Consider the following 13551-nt stretch of genomic DNA (forward strand, 5'->3'; position numbering starts at 1 on the left):
AGCATTTGTACAGCATTCGATCATTCTTTCTGTCGGATGGTTATTTCGTTGTTTCTCTGCAGTTGCTACAGTCGTACTTATCCATCTAAAAGTAAAGGCTCACTTTAAACAATTGACTTGACCTTAGCTCACTCAACAAGGGTGAGTCTCTCTACTCTCCTATGAGTGGAGAGACTCAAGCTCCACTTGAAGCTTTAGACATACACGATTTATACTTTTTATTTTAAATAAAGTTGTCTAGCGAAGTCTTCTGCATTCTGTTTGATGTGATTGGCTGCTGTCACAATTTTTATTTCAACTTCTGGGATTAATGAAGTACACCAATACACAGTACCGTAAAGGTATTATGTGACTTTTTTTTCTCCTAAAACCAAGTTGAGTTTTTAGAATACTCCAGTAAACTTCTAATACATTAATAATTATGATAAAGAGAGAGAAAGGTATTTAGGGTGATTGAGCAGCTTTAGTAACTGAATGGGTGATGCTAATTAGAGCAACAGAAGGGCAGCACATCTGGCCAGAAATGCTGAGTGTATGAGAAAGAGGCACCGCACATGGCAGGATATCCAAACCTTATCGTTATCCCAACCAACAGATGAATAGAGGGAAACAGATGTAGACTTTCCCCCCATCCTGTCCGCCACTTCCTACTACAATACACCTACAGCGTGTGTGTGCATATGCTGAAAGATAGCCGTTCTCTTTTTGCTTTCACTATCACAGCCGAAAATGGTGCTTTGGCCATCCATAAAACATGAACCAAAATGTCTTTCCCCTTCATAGAGTTCATCTGCTTCTGTTCGGGATGAAAGAACGCGACTGTAGATTCGCTCAACAACAAGGCAGATGATGGGAACGGGTGGAAATCATTAACCTGCAGTTTCTGTCCGACTGTTGATTTCAAACTTTCACTGAATTTCTTTTTCATGTCTGTTGCGGTTCAACAAAACTGCATGTCTAGTTTAAACAAGACATACATGAGCTTTTGTAATATCTACATTCTGTAACGTTTAGCAATTAGCAAGCAGCTCAGGGGCATTTCAGTGAGTCAAATACAAAAATTTAACTCTTACTGAACTATTGTAGTTGTCCATGGGACATTTAAAAGGTGTCAACCTGACCATCCCATTCAGCTGATGAAGTTTTTTTTTTTTTGCTACTGAAGTTTTCTTAATGTGTGTCTTTTATTTGCATCTGAAAATTGTAGTTTCCTGGGTCACCCTTTGGGTTTAAGATTTATTTTCTTTTAATAAACTGATTAATCACAGTCCAAATGTAAAAACTAAAATAAGTATTTCCTGTCGAAAGGTTTTGCTCCCATTTCTGAAAACATTTTCTGAATTATTGAAACCACAAGCAAAACAAATCCAACAGCTTTTCCTCCCCTGTGGACGCAGTAATAACACGTTACCAGCCCTAAATCCTTCATCTCTCTGCTCATCCCAAACAGCAATTTTCAGGCCGCTCTTCATGTGAAACTTCACAGAGGCCTGCCATTTTGCCCTACAACAAAGCTCCCTGCAAAACAATGTAAAACGGTAAGAATGCAGCCATGGTAATTATGTTTTGTTTTTAAAATAAGCGAGTGTGCTGGATGTGTTTGTTTTGATTTTGGCATTTTAGAGGACTACCGGAAAACGTGAGCAAAGCCGAGCATTAATGTTCGCCTGAAGTCTTAACTGCTTTGCTGTGTGCAAAAGTTGACATTAAAAATAGATTCTCTTTCCCGGAAATTCAGGTACAAAATCCCCACTCGTGAATTTGCATGTCTGAGTAGAAGTTTAATGTTTCTCCCAGACTGAACACTGATTACACAACGGCATACTGAAACTTTGCAGCCAAGGTGAGTGCAGGTATGCAGCCTCCGCATCGTCGCCCCCCGCCTTTGATCCCAAACTACAGGGTCAAGCCATTACCAGGTCAGAGAACATTCCACAACTTTTAATAGGTCACTGCCGAGATGTTTTACATTGCAAACGCCAGAATAGTATAACTATTTTGGAGAAAAAAAAAACAAAAAAAAAAAAAAAAGCAACATTATTATTATTATATTGACATTTTCTCAGATAACCAAATCCTTTGACAGTACACAAAGGAATAAAACACAAACAGTGAGGACAGATTTTTTTTTTTTCCCCCCCCAAACAAAAGTCAACACTAATATATCTAGAAAGTATTTGCAGCGGTTCAGTTTTTCCACTTTTTGTTGCATCACATTCTTTTTTCGTTCCTCAAAATTCTACACACAAATACCACATTGTGACACTGAATAAAAAAAGTTGTGGAGTGCTTTTGCAAATTTATCAGAAACAGAAAACCAAGAAATCATAGAAATCATATTTACATAAGTATTCACAAGCTTTTGCAATCAAGTTAAAAATAGAGGCATTCCTAAAAGTTAAATGAAGCCCACCTGTGGTAAATTCTGTTGACTGGACTTGATTTGATTTGAAAAGGCACAGATCTGTCCTGATAAAGTCTCTATTATTCTTGTGTAGGTTAAAACTTCAAACCTTGGATTTCAACTCAACTAGAGAATGATTCCTTGCTTCACTATCTTGTTACTTTTGAGCTTTGCTTGCGACAAGAGTCTGTCAGACGTACAAGACGCTCCAAGACAAGAAAAGCATTTGAAGACATCATAGCTCCCAGATACAATTTTACCAGCATTTTAAAATTAAAACGTGCGTGACAGACTGTGACATCTGTCAACATACCGTAGCAGCGGAGGATTAAATTTCATTTCCATCGTGAGTGAAGATAATTGCACTGTACGAAAAAGCAGCACCATCACACACTTACTTAAGACCAACCTACGGAAAAAAAAAAGGACCAATCAAACAATTAAAAATATGCATTTTTATTAAACCTTTTTGAGGCAATTAAAAAGAAAGTGTGTGAAGTATTGGAAAAGACAAACATGAAACAATAAATTGTTATGAAAGCGACAAATTCCTGGAGAAGACAGTTTTAAACAACCAGCAGATTTGCAGCTCAACAGTTTGATAAATCCTGGTTGGTACTTTCATGTTCTGCTGTTCTTAGCTTTTAAATCAGCTTTGATTCTCTGGCATTCGTGAAGGGCAAACCGGTCTGATGTCTGGATGATAATTCTCTGGAAAAAGAATCAGAACAGAGAATCAGTTTAGCATATTTCCCACACGGTGATTGGTACGTTAAAGAAACTTTGAGAAATGTCGTGCAAAAATTGTATTTACAACATCGGGGCCCACTGCTACCTTCTCTGGACCAATGGTGAGAGATAATTACTTTTGGAAATGAAACTCTTGACGCTCAACACTTTTAGTCTGACATGGAGCTAAGTTGCTTTCTAAGGAAAACTATGTTTCTTTATGGATTCCTGATTCCAGTTGGGACAGAATTATTACAGTAAACCATCACGGGAAAAATACTTACCGAAGCACTATGTTAATGAAAACTGCACCAAGACCCATAATCTCACTCAGCCTTTGGCAATTTGCTCATCACTCAAACCACTCAAGTCCAAACAAACCACAAAGATTAATGTTTACCCCACAGCAGACATATTCCAGATCTGAATATCATTAAAACGTTATTTCAGTAGATCAGTAATTTTTTAAAATTATATACTTGTATGCAACATTCAGCACACAGAGTAATATATTTTACTTCTTCAATTTGATAATTATTTCTTATTGCAAATGTAATTACCATTTTACATTTTCTACCATCTATCGCCATCTTGAATTTTTGAGTTCTCCTTTTAGGTGCCAGTGTAACATCTTCCACACATAGTATGACAACTTTGAGCTTCCTGTACAGAAAACTAATATATATAAATATTTTTTTTATGTACACCTTGATGTTCGATTTTACTTAAAATCAGAAGCAGTGGAATGGGGCCCTCACGCTATGGGCTGAGAAATGCTCAGATTAAACCATCAGTGTGTTTTGAGAATGAAGTTGTGGTGAAAGCATTTACTGTTTAAATGCGGGAAATGTTTTTCAGTCTGCATCTTTGAGCCAGTTCTTTCAGGCTTATTTGTTACAGAGCATAAAGAGTAATTAGTATGAGCAGGTTAGCCATGGTGGCTTTAGTCTACATGTGGTAACAGGCAGAACAAATCTGACACAAAACAGCCATTTAGTATGACCAGCAGTGTGGTTTTAACTAAAGACGGACTCTATAGATTCATTCAGCGTCACAGCAAAGGGGTCCCCGACACTGGCGCCGCATTATAACTCATATAAGCAAGTCTTTGCAGACTTATATGCCCCATTCTAAGCACCAATGAACTGGGCCTATTCATTTTACCTGACATGAGTACAAAATGAAAGAAAGAAAAGAGAGTACTGTCAGTGCATACAAATACAACAGCAGCATAGAACATGGCAGTCTCAAAGCTCCAAGCTTTTCAAGACTCAAAGTTGTGTGACTACATTTGTCCTCACAGTCGTATTTGATCAATAAAAACATTATCGAAAAGTGGACCTCTTGAGTCTGTTGAGATGTTTGTGACCGCTCCAAGTGACCAACTTCAGTCATCCGTTTTAGATGACATCCTCTGCACTCAAGTTAAAACAGTAGGAGTAAATGGACTGAGTTTGTTTAGTCCTTGTCTTTGGACATTACTGACCAATGAAAGCACTCCTCACACTGAGGAACAGTCACGCCACGTACATGTTTAAGAGACAATACAAAAATTTCAGGAAAACACAAATGTTTGACAAAAAGAAGCAGGATTCCTCAAAATGTAAAGCTTTAATTAATATTTCCTGGAACAGCCGGTCCCAAATTTTGAAAATTAATAAAACATTTTGATTTCAAAGTTGATAGAAATCTTTTATCACATCGCACCAACAGCTACACTCATTTAAAACACCCTTACGTTCTCCCTTTTCCTCTATTCTGACGCTCATTTTGAATTTCCACAAATCCTTCAGACCCCTTCTAGAAGCTGAAAACGCATGATTAATTGAGCTAACAAGCAACTGAATAGGTGTAACTAATAAAGTAGCCTACGAGTTCTAAACGCAAATCTGCATCACTAGATTAACGTTATGAATTATAGAGCGAGTTGACAATACCTCCAGTTCAGTACAGAGCATTCGTAAACATCATTGGCCTGTGCCGACACCAGCTACCCGTTTTAGCTGCATTTGATATATTAACTGTGCCTACTGAACAGTGTTATCTAACATAAACGGTAATTTATTTTAAAATATAAAATGACAAAACTATTTTACTGCCAAACAAGTTCCACCAAACAGACCAGACTGTATAGGTCTGAAGACAACAAGCTAAGGTTGGGGCGAAGCTCAAACAAACGTGGTGGGAGGAAGGAAAAGCGAGACAAAGAACACCGCCCACCTCCAACGATGGTTTGACTTAAAAATACCGTTTGGTGATAAAACCAGCCAATAACTTACTGTTGTGTCTTTTGATGTCTGGTCAGTGCTTCCTTTCTTTGAATGGCTGATTATTTTTTACCAACAAATGTCTTTTTGACAACTTGGTGACAGGCTCTATCTTTCTAAAACAGAGACAATAGACTTAGTCATACATCACCAACCTTTACAGCACCATCTCTCCCCTCCATCCTGTCCTCAGCAGGTGTTCGCAGAACAGTATCAGATACAATCTAACATATGGGTACAGGAAGTAGTGGGAAGTTACTAAAGAACTCTAGCATGACTGCTTATTTAAAACACGAGGAGCATAAGATCAGGGTGAGCATTCAGGGCTTCTCAAACACAATGTTTTCCTTTCTCGCCGTTCAGAGGATGTGAAACTAGGACCAACAGGATGCAAGAAACCGCTTTCAGTCCATGAACATGAAGTACGGTCTGCAAATGCAAATTTCTGCTGGAAGGTCACAAACATCCCAGGAGTTTCAGACTTGTTCAAGTTTTCAACATTCAATAAACTCCAACTTGAGAAAATTAATTTATATTTTACGATGGTTATTTTGTACACAATGCATTTGTTATTTGTCATATACAAGAGACAACCTTTCTTTTAAGATTATTGGGTTTTGTGATTTCAAATGAAAGTTGATCTTTGTTTCCATGTACTGTGAAATGTAATTTCTATTTCATCCATAAAAATAATAAAAAAAGACAAAACACTTTTGCAACAATATATTTTTTTTACCTGAAGACAGAAAATGGTCAAACATTCATGAATGATTTCATATTTTAGTAAATTGAATTGATGTACATTTATAAGCATCAAATGTAGTAAAACAAAATCTAAAAGATAACAGATTAATAAAATTGTTTCTAAAAAAAAATACATTCTAGAGAAAAGACTAAATAAACCTAAATTATAATTTGCTGTTTAAGTTAAATTACATTTAAAACTGAGCCAGGTCTCAGCAAGTCACACATCCATGCAGGTGTAGAAAACGGCTTAAAAAGGGTCAAAAGTGTTGAGGGAAGAAAAAAAAAGATGACAAGAAATACGACCATGTAAAAAATAAATACCTCTACACTCCCTGGTCACCAGAGGACTTACAGTGTCTATTGTCCTTTTTTCGCCAGGCTCCATTTCCTTTTATATTTCTAACCTCCAAGGTGTTAGCATTACAGTCATTAACTGTGACCTTTTCCATTCACTGCACAGAGTTTCATTCAAACAAAACCTTTTCAGGATGATTGAGGATGGGCAATGTCTTATGACACGTTTCTAGGCAACGTCTCACAAGCAATGCTTTTTCTATTTTTCAATAAGAAATGACACATAGCTTGTCACCTTGGGAGAAAAAAAGGTAACTGTTGCTCAAAGTAATTTATGGCCAACAAATCCAATCTACCTTCTGTGTACAGCTAGCATGAGGGGGACCCTTTTCTATTTAGCTTCCACAAGACATATTGGCCGTGCTTCATTCAGGGATTTATTACTATTCACCAATTTACTGCAATATTTTATGCTAGCTTTAATAGGCCTTTTTCATAACCGGAAGTAACGTCTCCTGATGTGGGGCACTTCCTGTTTTTGCAAATCTATTAAAGAAAAAGAGGAAAATAAGGAAAAATGTCTCCTTTTTTCAAAATCTTTGCTTAATTTGCCATCCTTTTCATTTGCTGATGCGAAGGAAGTCGCTGTCGTGAATTCGCAAACCAATAAACTTGAAAAAGGACATAAATTCTTGGATTTGAAGGTCTTTTCTTACCTTGAAGAAAAGACGTAGCTTAGCCTGTCAACCGCTAGGTACAAGATGAGTAAATACAACCATCATAATTAAAGTAGTCTAATTTAGTATGTTAAGTTATTTGGAATATTTGAGGGAGACATGGCATAAACTTTTAAGTTATATTAGCATCGTCGTATGTGATTACCATTGCAATTTGTGAAAGAAAACATGCTAGTTATGAGATGCTAGATGATGCTCGATACTTGATGCAAAAGCAACAAAAGTTCAACACATTAGTATTAAGAAAAACAGCTGTGTGCGAATGGATGCCCAAGTGTGGAAATTATATCAGATTTAAGCTTTTTAATATTCTGAATAACATTTAATTTGAGCAAAACCTTTTTGCCAAACAGAATCTTAAGGAAATTTAGTAAAACAAGTTTTGTATTTCTTCTTCACGTAGCTAGCTCTGTTGGTTCTGCCAGGCTCTGACTGTTTGTGAGCCTGAAATGCTGGAGGCAGAGTCTTTGATCAAACAAACGCCGAGGTGTGGGATATCAATGGGACTCTTTCTTTCTCCCCCTTTTCACTCGAGTGTGACCCGCAGAGTCTTGGCATTCACATTGTTAAAAGTTAGTACTGCTGAAGCCAGCTGAAATGCACACCAAACAACAGCCGGGAATTGCTGGGAATCAGGAATGATGTCATAAATAAAAGACTAGAATGGTGCAGGGTTTCAAGGGAATAGCAATCTGCAGACAGTGCGCAGGGTGCCGGGGCATTTGGCTAAAAGGTTAAATCAGCAAAAAGTGGATCCATTATGACATCATAACAATATTAGCAATTAAAGTGATCATATTTCAAACCAGCTTAGTGTGCCATCATGGAGTTTAATTGTGTTTGTCGAAAGACCGACCAGAAAACTAAGATTGATACCTCAAGCTTTTAGATGGAAGAAAGGGAGAGTGATGTCCCTTCCATTAAATCTGCCCTTGAAGAGAAAAACGGGGCAATAATTTTGAGCACATTTAAAAAAGAAAAAGCAGAACTGATGATCTACGACACCACTTTATACTGCACTTCAAACTAGAATACTCTGTCATGTGGATGGATTTTTTTCTCAAGACTACAGTGGCGAAAGCAACAAATAGCTTTTTAAGGGAGGCACTCATGTTTATTAAACATACATGCTGACCGGCGACAGAAATTTGACCATTTTTAATTTCTTGTGGAAAATCCCTGGACAGGCATTCTAATAGAAACCCCCCACTGACAGCAAATACCAAACTCGTCAGCTGTGACTCTGAATCTGTAAACTTAACTAAAACATTGTGCGATTCATTCTGACTCTACCTTCAATAACAGGACACAGTGATTAAAGCGACACTTGACTGGCTTGGATTTGTGCGGATGGGTCCCTTTTGTGTGTCTTTGCACCAAACACTTCCACTGTTTTCACTGCCGCTCTGCTTCTTTGCATAGAATTTGTTCTGTCTGTGTTTGATCACTCATCCACCCTGTAACCTCTCAACACTGTTACATAACACCACAACACACAAACAAGGACATGAATGGGCTGGATATACGTTTCTCAAGAACAACATAGTTAGCAATAGAAAGAAATAGTGGGGTTCTTTTTAAGCTGTTCTCCACTGCTAGAAGGATAAACAACACAAAAGCAAATTACTAAGTGTGCCATAAAACATGTGAACACAACCAGATTCCCCAGGTGGGAGGAGAAGAGAGTACGACAGTGGCTCCCACACTGCTCAGCATACGACCCACAACACTGAAGGATCAGATGACAAGCCTCAGCCGACAAACGCACGACGAGCTCGATGCTCTTTTTTTTTTTTTTTTTCCAGCTAGTCCCCTTCTGGCAGAGAGCAGAGTCACGTGCGCGCTGCCGCTATTTTGTGGGGAACATTCTGCCTAATTAGGTTAAGCTTCTGCATTTTAATTGCTGTCCTCATAAACAGCGGTTATGACTTTAAACCCCCTCGCTGGATACAGATTTAGTTGCAGCTTTTCAACCCTGTATTTAACCTTTGTTGGAATTAATAAAACACCAGCATCTCTTAGTTAAATAATTACTACATCCTAAATAATGATTTGTATTGTGTTTGTAAAATGAAAGAATAAAAAAAAAGAAATCCAACATGTTTTGGAATGTCATCCGAGGTGTACCTTCATTTTAATTTATATACACACACACACAGCTTCCATTAAAAAAAAATGCAAAAAAACCCAGTGCATTTAAAAATTCATTCTGAAACTACAACATAGAAAACATAAACATTATGTATTCAACATAAAACTAACCTGATGCAACGTGAATATGTGTTTAAACATGGAACAGCCTGTTCAAATATGACTGCCAAATAACTGGTTGAGCAAGTCACCAGGCACGTTTGTCAGTTTCGTTAATTTATGAGTTGCTTACGTTGAAAAACATGCCATCCCGCTTGCTGTTCTACTAAATACTTTCCTGAAAGAGGACAGACGGATGAGCATTTAACGTTGTCAAAACTGACAGCGAAACACGAACAATAAAACTAGTGATCGGTTGTGCAGGTTTAGGCACTCATCCCAATCCGTTTCCACTGTATCCAACAGAATACAGACTATTTGGGTAGAAAAGTATGCCAGAAAACGGTGATGTGAGAGGCAGTATTATAGCTGAACCTTCAGGGAAGACCTCTGTGGAAAAGAACCAAGAACAAGGGATGGGTGGAAATTTCTCAGCTTTACTTTTCAGAAAACTCAGAAGAAACTATAAATTATGTTTAACTTTAAAAGTTTTTACAGCTCCCAGCTTGTCTACAGAGAGAAAGGATTTCAATTCTACTGCTAATGTAGCGCTTTAGGAGCTTTAAGAGTTGGTTGAAATTATTTACTGCTGTTATGTTCTAAAGCGCAAATGAAACCAAAAGACATCCATAAAGGAACATAAATTATTTAGAGATTTTAAACAAATTGCTGCTGTGTTTGTATGTTCTGCTGGGACACATCTTTTAGGCTTAATTTCATGAACGTCTGTTATAACGGATCTTTGCTGCATGTTTCTCAGCTTGGTATTGTTGTGGACGGTCAGTCAAAATAATGTTTATTAATTGAAATTGTGGCACCACAATGCATTTGAAGCAACAAGCAGATTTTAAATTATTACTCCAAGTGCATCGACTTCCTGGAAAATTCTTGAACAGGACAAAATGTTCAGAAGGTGTGTAGCTCACCAAGCAGGAAATTACAAGTTTATTTTTGTGCTGCGGCATTCCCGCCCTGCTTAGATGCATGAGTGGAAAACTCAACAGGAGGCGTTTCACTTTCCTGAATTTGTGAGTCCGTCAGTCACACAAATTCATTTCATATTTGAAAACTAGAAACGCAACAATTTGCTTCCAGCACATATCATAAGAAAACCGTGGCTACTAACAGATTTATTGCATTTGCACCATTTATTTATGGCCTTATTCAGTAAATACAATTTTTTTGACGTGCTTTCTGAAAAAAAAAAAAAAAAAAAAGTCAATTAAAATGACACCTTTTCTAGACAAAACAAAATAAGATTTGACTATAGTAATGCAAATTCAGAACTAATCTTATTTTTAAATAGCTTTCATTATATAAACAAAACCCTTCAAGTTGCACCCTTACCTTTTTGTTGTTCTCAATTGATGACTTAATCTAGAGATGATTGATCTGATCGATTGACCAACGATTAATTGATTAGTGGCCATTTTCCTAAAAATTTGAGTTTTCTCTTGTATCAAGAGGGTCGTCCTCTAAGATGGTCGGCTTTTTCTGTTATAATACGCTAAATAAAAAAAACAAAAAAACGATCACATCGATATATTTTGACGGGTTTTTTGCGTCAGCTGACTGAATGTATAAAAACTTGTTTTGCCCACACATTATTCAGACATATTTATGAAATACAACAAAAGAGGAACCCCCTTAGGTTGTTAAATAAAAAAGGGTAAAAATAACAAAATATGTGATACACATAACACTTAACCTAGTTTACAACAAATAATTTATAGTGGTGACAGCCCTCTAATTGCCTCCCCTGAAGTCTAACAGTTTTAAAGGAAGTTGAGAGGAGGAAAACTGATTTTTGATGTGGGGGATTACAGTCTGAAAAACAAGCCCACTTCCTATAACCAAAGCCTTAAACAGGACTGACTGAATATTACGAGCTGCTCATTTGATTGTGTGAAACCTGATAAACTCTGATGTGGCTGCCTCTGCTTACCATACAGACTTTAACTCTGACCACAGCTTTCTATTACATCCGTCATCTCTCAATAAAATAAAATAAAAAGCTTAACTCTGCAAGTTTGAGCTCTTTAATGACCATTTGGGGTTGGTTTGGAAAATCATGACTATTAGAATTAAGCTAAGCAGTGCTGGCATTTTTAACATGTCCTAAAATGTTGCTGTTTTGATACACATATCTTTCTAAAGAAATTGTCGATGAGGGTAAAAGCGAGTTTCCACACTCATTCTTATAGAGGTCAGGCTACAGTCTGTGGTGTATGGTTTCATATAAACCTTTGTTAAAGTCAAGTCAGCATGTTGTAGTATACTGTGCATTCACTAAATTTCTTCACTGGATAAATAACTTACTCCGCAAAGGAGTAAGAGTTGGCTGCAGGGTCATGTCCAGCAGAGAGAAACTTTTTCTTAGAGTTCTTGATGTTCATTGTATAGAATAGAAGAAAACACTGAGCTAAGTTTAGGATTAAGGAGATTTATTTTGTTTGTTGTTGGGAATCTACAACACAAGTGGCTGCAACTTTTCTTCAAACTCTTTGGATTATTTTTATGCTTGAAGTAAAACTGAAAGAATTGAAAAATCCTGTAGCAGAAAGACATCATGCCTCCTTTGTTTTCCATGAGTGTAGAACAGCTTTCGATATTTAAAGCTACTTGGAAAGCAAAAGTAACTTGTTAATCTTACCTGATGAGAGCTGCGTTGAATGTTTCATGGGGTTCTCCACTTTGAGAAGCACTGGTGGGTTGAGGACTCGTGGGAGTGGTGGAGGAGAGAATCGCACTGGAGTTAGGATTCTGGTCCACTGAGCTCCTCTCATTTCGAGGAAGACGATGAGATTTCGCTCTGGCATGATTACGGATGCGGTTGCTACGACGATGAGCCGCTTTGCCAACAGACCCTGCACCAGATCTCTCAAAGGTTTGCTGATATCTTTAAACAGAAGAACAAAGAGTAGGTTTACATGAGCTCCCAAATGTTTGTTCACCAACTGAAATTTAGATTAATACATACGATAATTATTTTTGCTTTAAAAATCCCCATGAAAAAAAAAAGAAAAAAGAAAAGGTTCCTCTAAGAATGACAAATTTCAAGCTCACTGCAAGACACCAGGGAGGAAAACTGGATGGCATATTCTTCAACTCCATGATGACAAAAACATGTGAAATTGTCAGACTTTCCTTTGTGTCACTGAAAAGTTACAGTCAAAGCATCAGAAAGCCCCACAAGTCACATAAATTATTGGAATGCAGCACATGAATGCATAGATCCTGAAATTCAAGGATTTTTGGCTTTAAAAACGTTTGGAAAAAACTATTGTCTTAATCTTTTGGGTGTTACGTTGAGGTAAAATGTCCCAATATTGTTGGGCTTTTTTCTTTTAATTATTGTGAGACTGTATGAGCTGCTGTCAGTTAACTGTTAAAACAACCCGTTTGTGGTTTGCTTGCATTAAATGTAATCGTTCTGTAGATTACTTTTACTTTCTAAATAATTTCTCAACTTGAGACGAGTTATTTTTATGTACTGGAAAGAACTATCAGTCAAGTTAAAATATTACACCACCTCACACAAAGAAAGCTATGGCAAAATGGTGGTGGACAAATTCATTAAATGCCGTTTTACTACAATTATAAGTACGCAGTCAAACATCTGTCATGTTTTCTGAACCCTCATATGTTTTTTTTTAAGTTCCTGGCACACTTTTTAACATTGAAGCAAGCTGACGATTGTCCTGTTGCCTCCTCTTGTCTACAGCTAATTTGCCACACAATAACAATAATCCCTTTTGTGACCCCCGATGACCCACCGCATGCTTCAAATAACCTGATCCACTCGACACAAAGAGCAAAGCTGCGAGGAATTACAAGCATTCTTGAAACATGGGTGCAAATATTCACACAGGGGAGGATGCACAGATAAATACAAACACACAAACCACTCAAAAGGTACCGAATGTTTCTGCTGTCTGCCGTGTGCTGACAGGACAAAAGGAGCAGCATTACAATGAGAAGATTAGAGGACTATTGAGAAATTCTGAATGTGGCTGGAAACTGACCCGCTTTATCAACAAGAAACAAAAACAGGAAGACTTTGTGGAATAGCAGAAATTTTTAACATTACTGAAACAGCTTCCATGGCTCCAGGAAGATCATA

At 37.3% G+C, this 13551-nt stretch overlaps 1 protein-coding gene across 3 annotated transcripts in view; it reads right to left on the minus strand.

The window, feature by feature from the left end:
- Nucleotides 1-2862: 2862 nt before the first annotated feature.
- LOC106955196 (uncharacterized) overlaps nucleotides 2863-13551 on the minus strand; it is a 41760-nt gene continuing 31071 nt past the window's right edge. The window contains exons 14-16 of one of the 3 annotated variants that reach the window (XM_015045219.1): nucleotides 12082-12327; nucleotides 5413-5516; nucleotides 2863-3115 (exon numbers count right to left, since the gene is read on the minus strand). In XM_015045219.1, the coding sequence (XP_014900705.1) occupies nucleotides 5435-5516; nucleotides 12082-12327 (328 nt within the window). In that variant the 3' untranslated portion in view covers nucleotides 2863-3115; nucleotides 5413-5434. Of the gene's footprint in view, nucleotides 3116-5412; nucleotides 5517-12081; nucleotides 12328-13551 lie in introns of those variants that run through there. The other 2 variants (XM_015045220.1, XM_015045221.1) reach the window with 2 other exon arrangements.

Source organism: Poecilia latipinna, unplaced genomic scaffold (genome assembly GCF_001443285.1).
Source record: "Poecilia latipinna isolate Pla-1442-1.1 unplaced genomic scaffold, P_latipinna-1.0 Scaffold714, whole genome shotgun sequence".
In the NCBI taxonomy this organism is placed as follows: domain Eukaryota; kingdom Metazoa; phylum Chordata; class Actinopteri; order Cyprinodontiformes; family Poeciliidae; genus Poecilia; species Poecilia latipinna.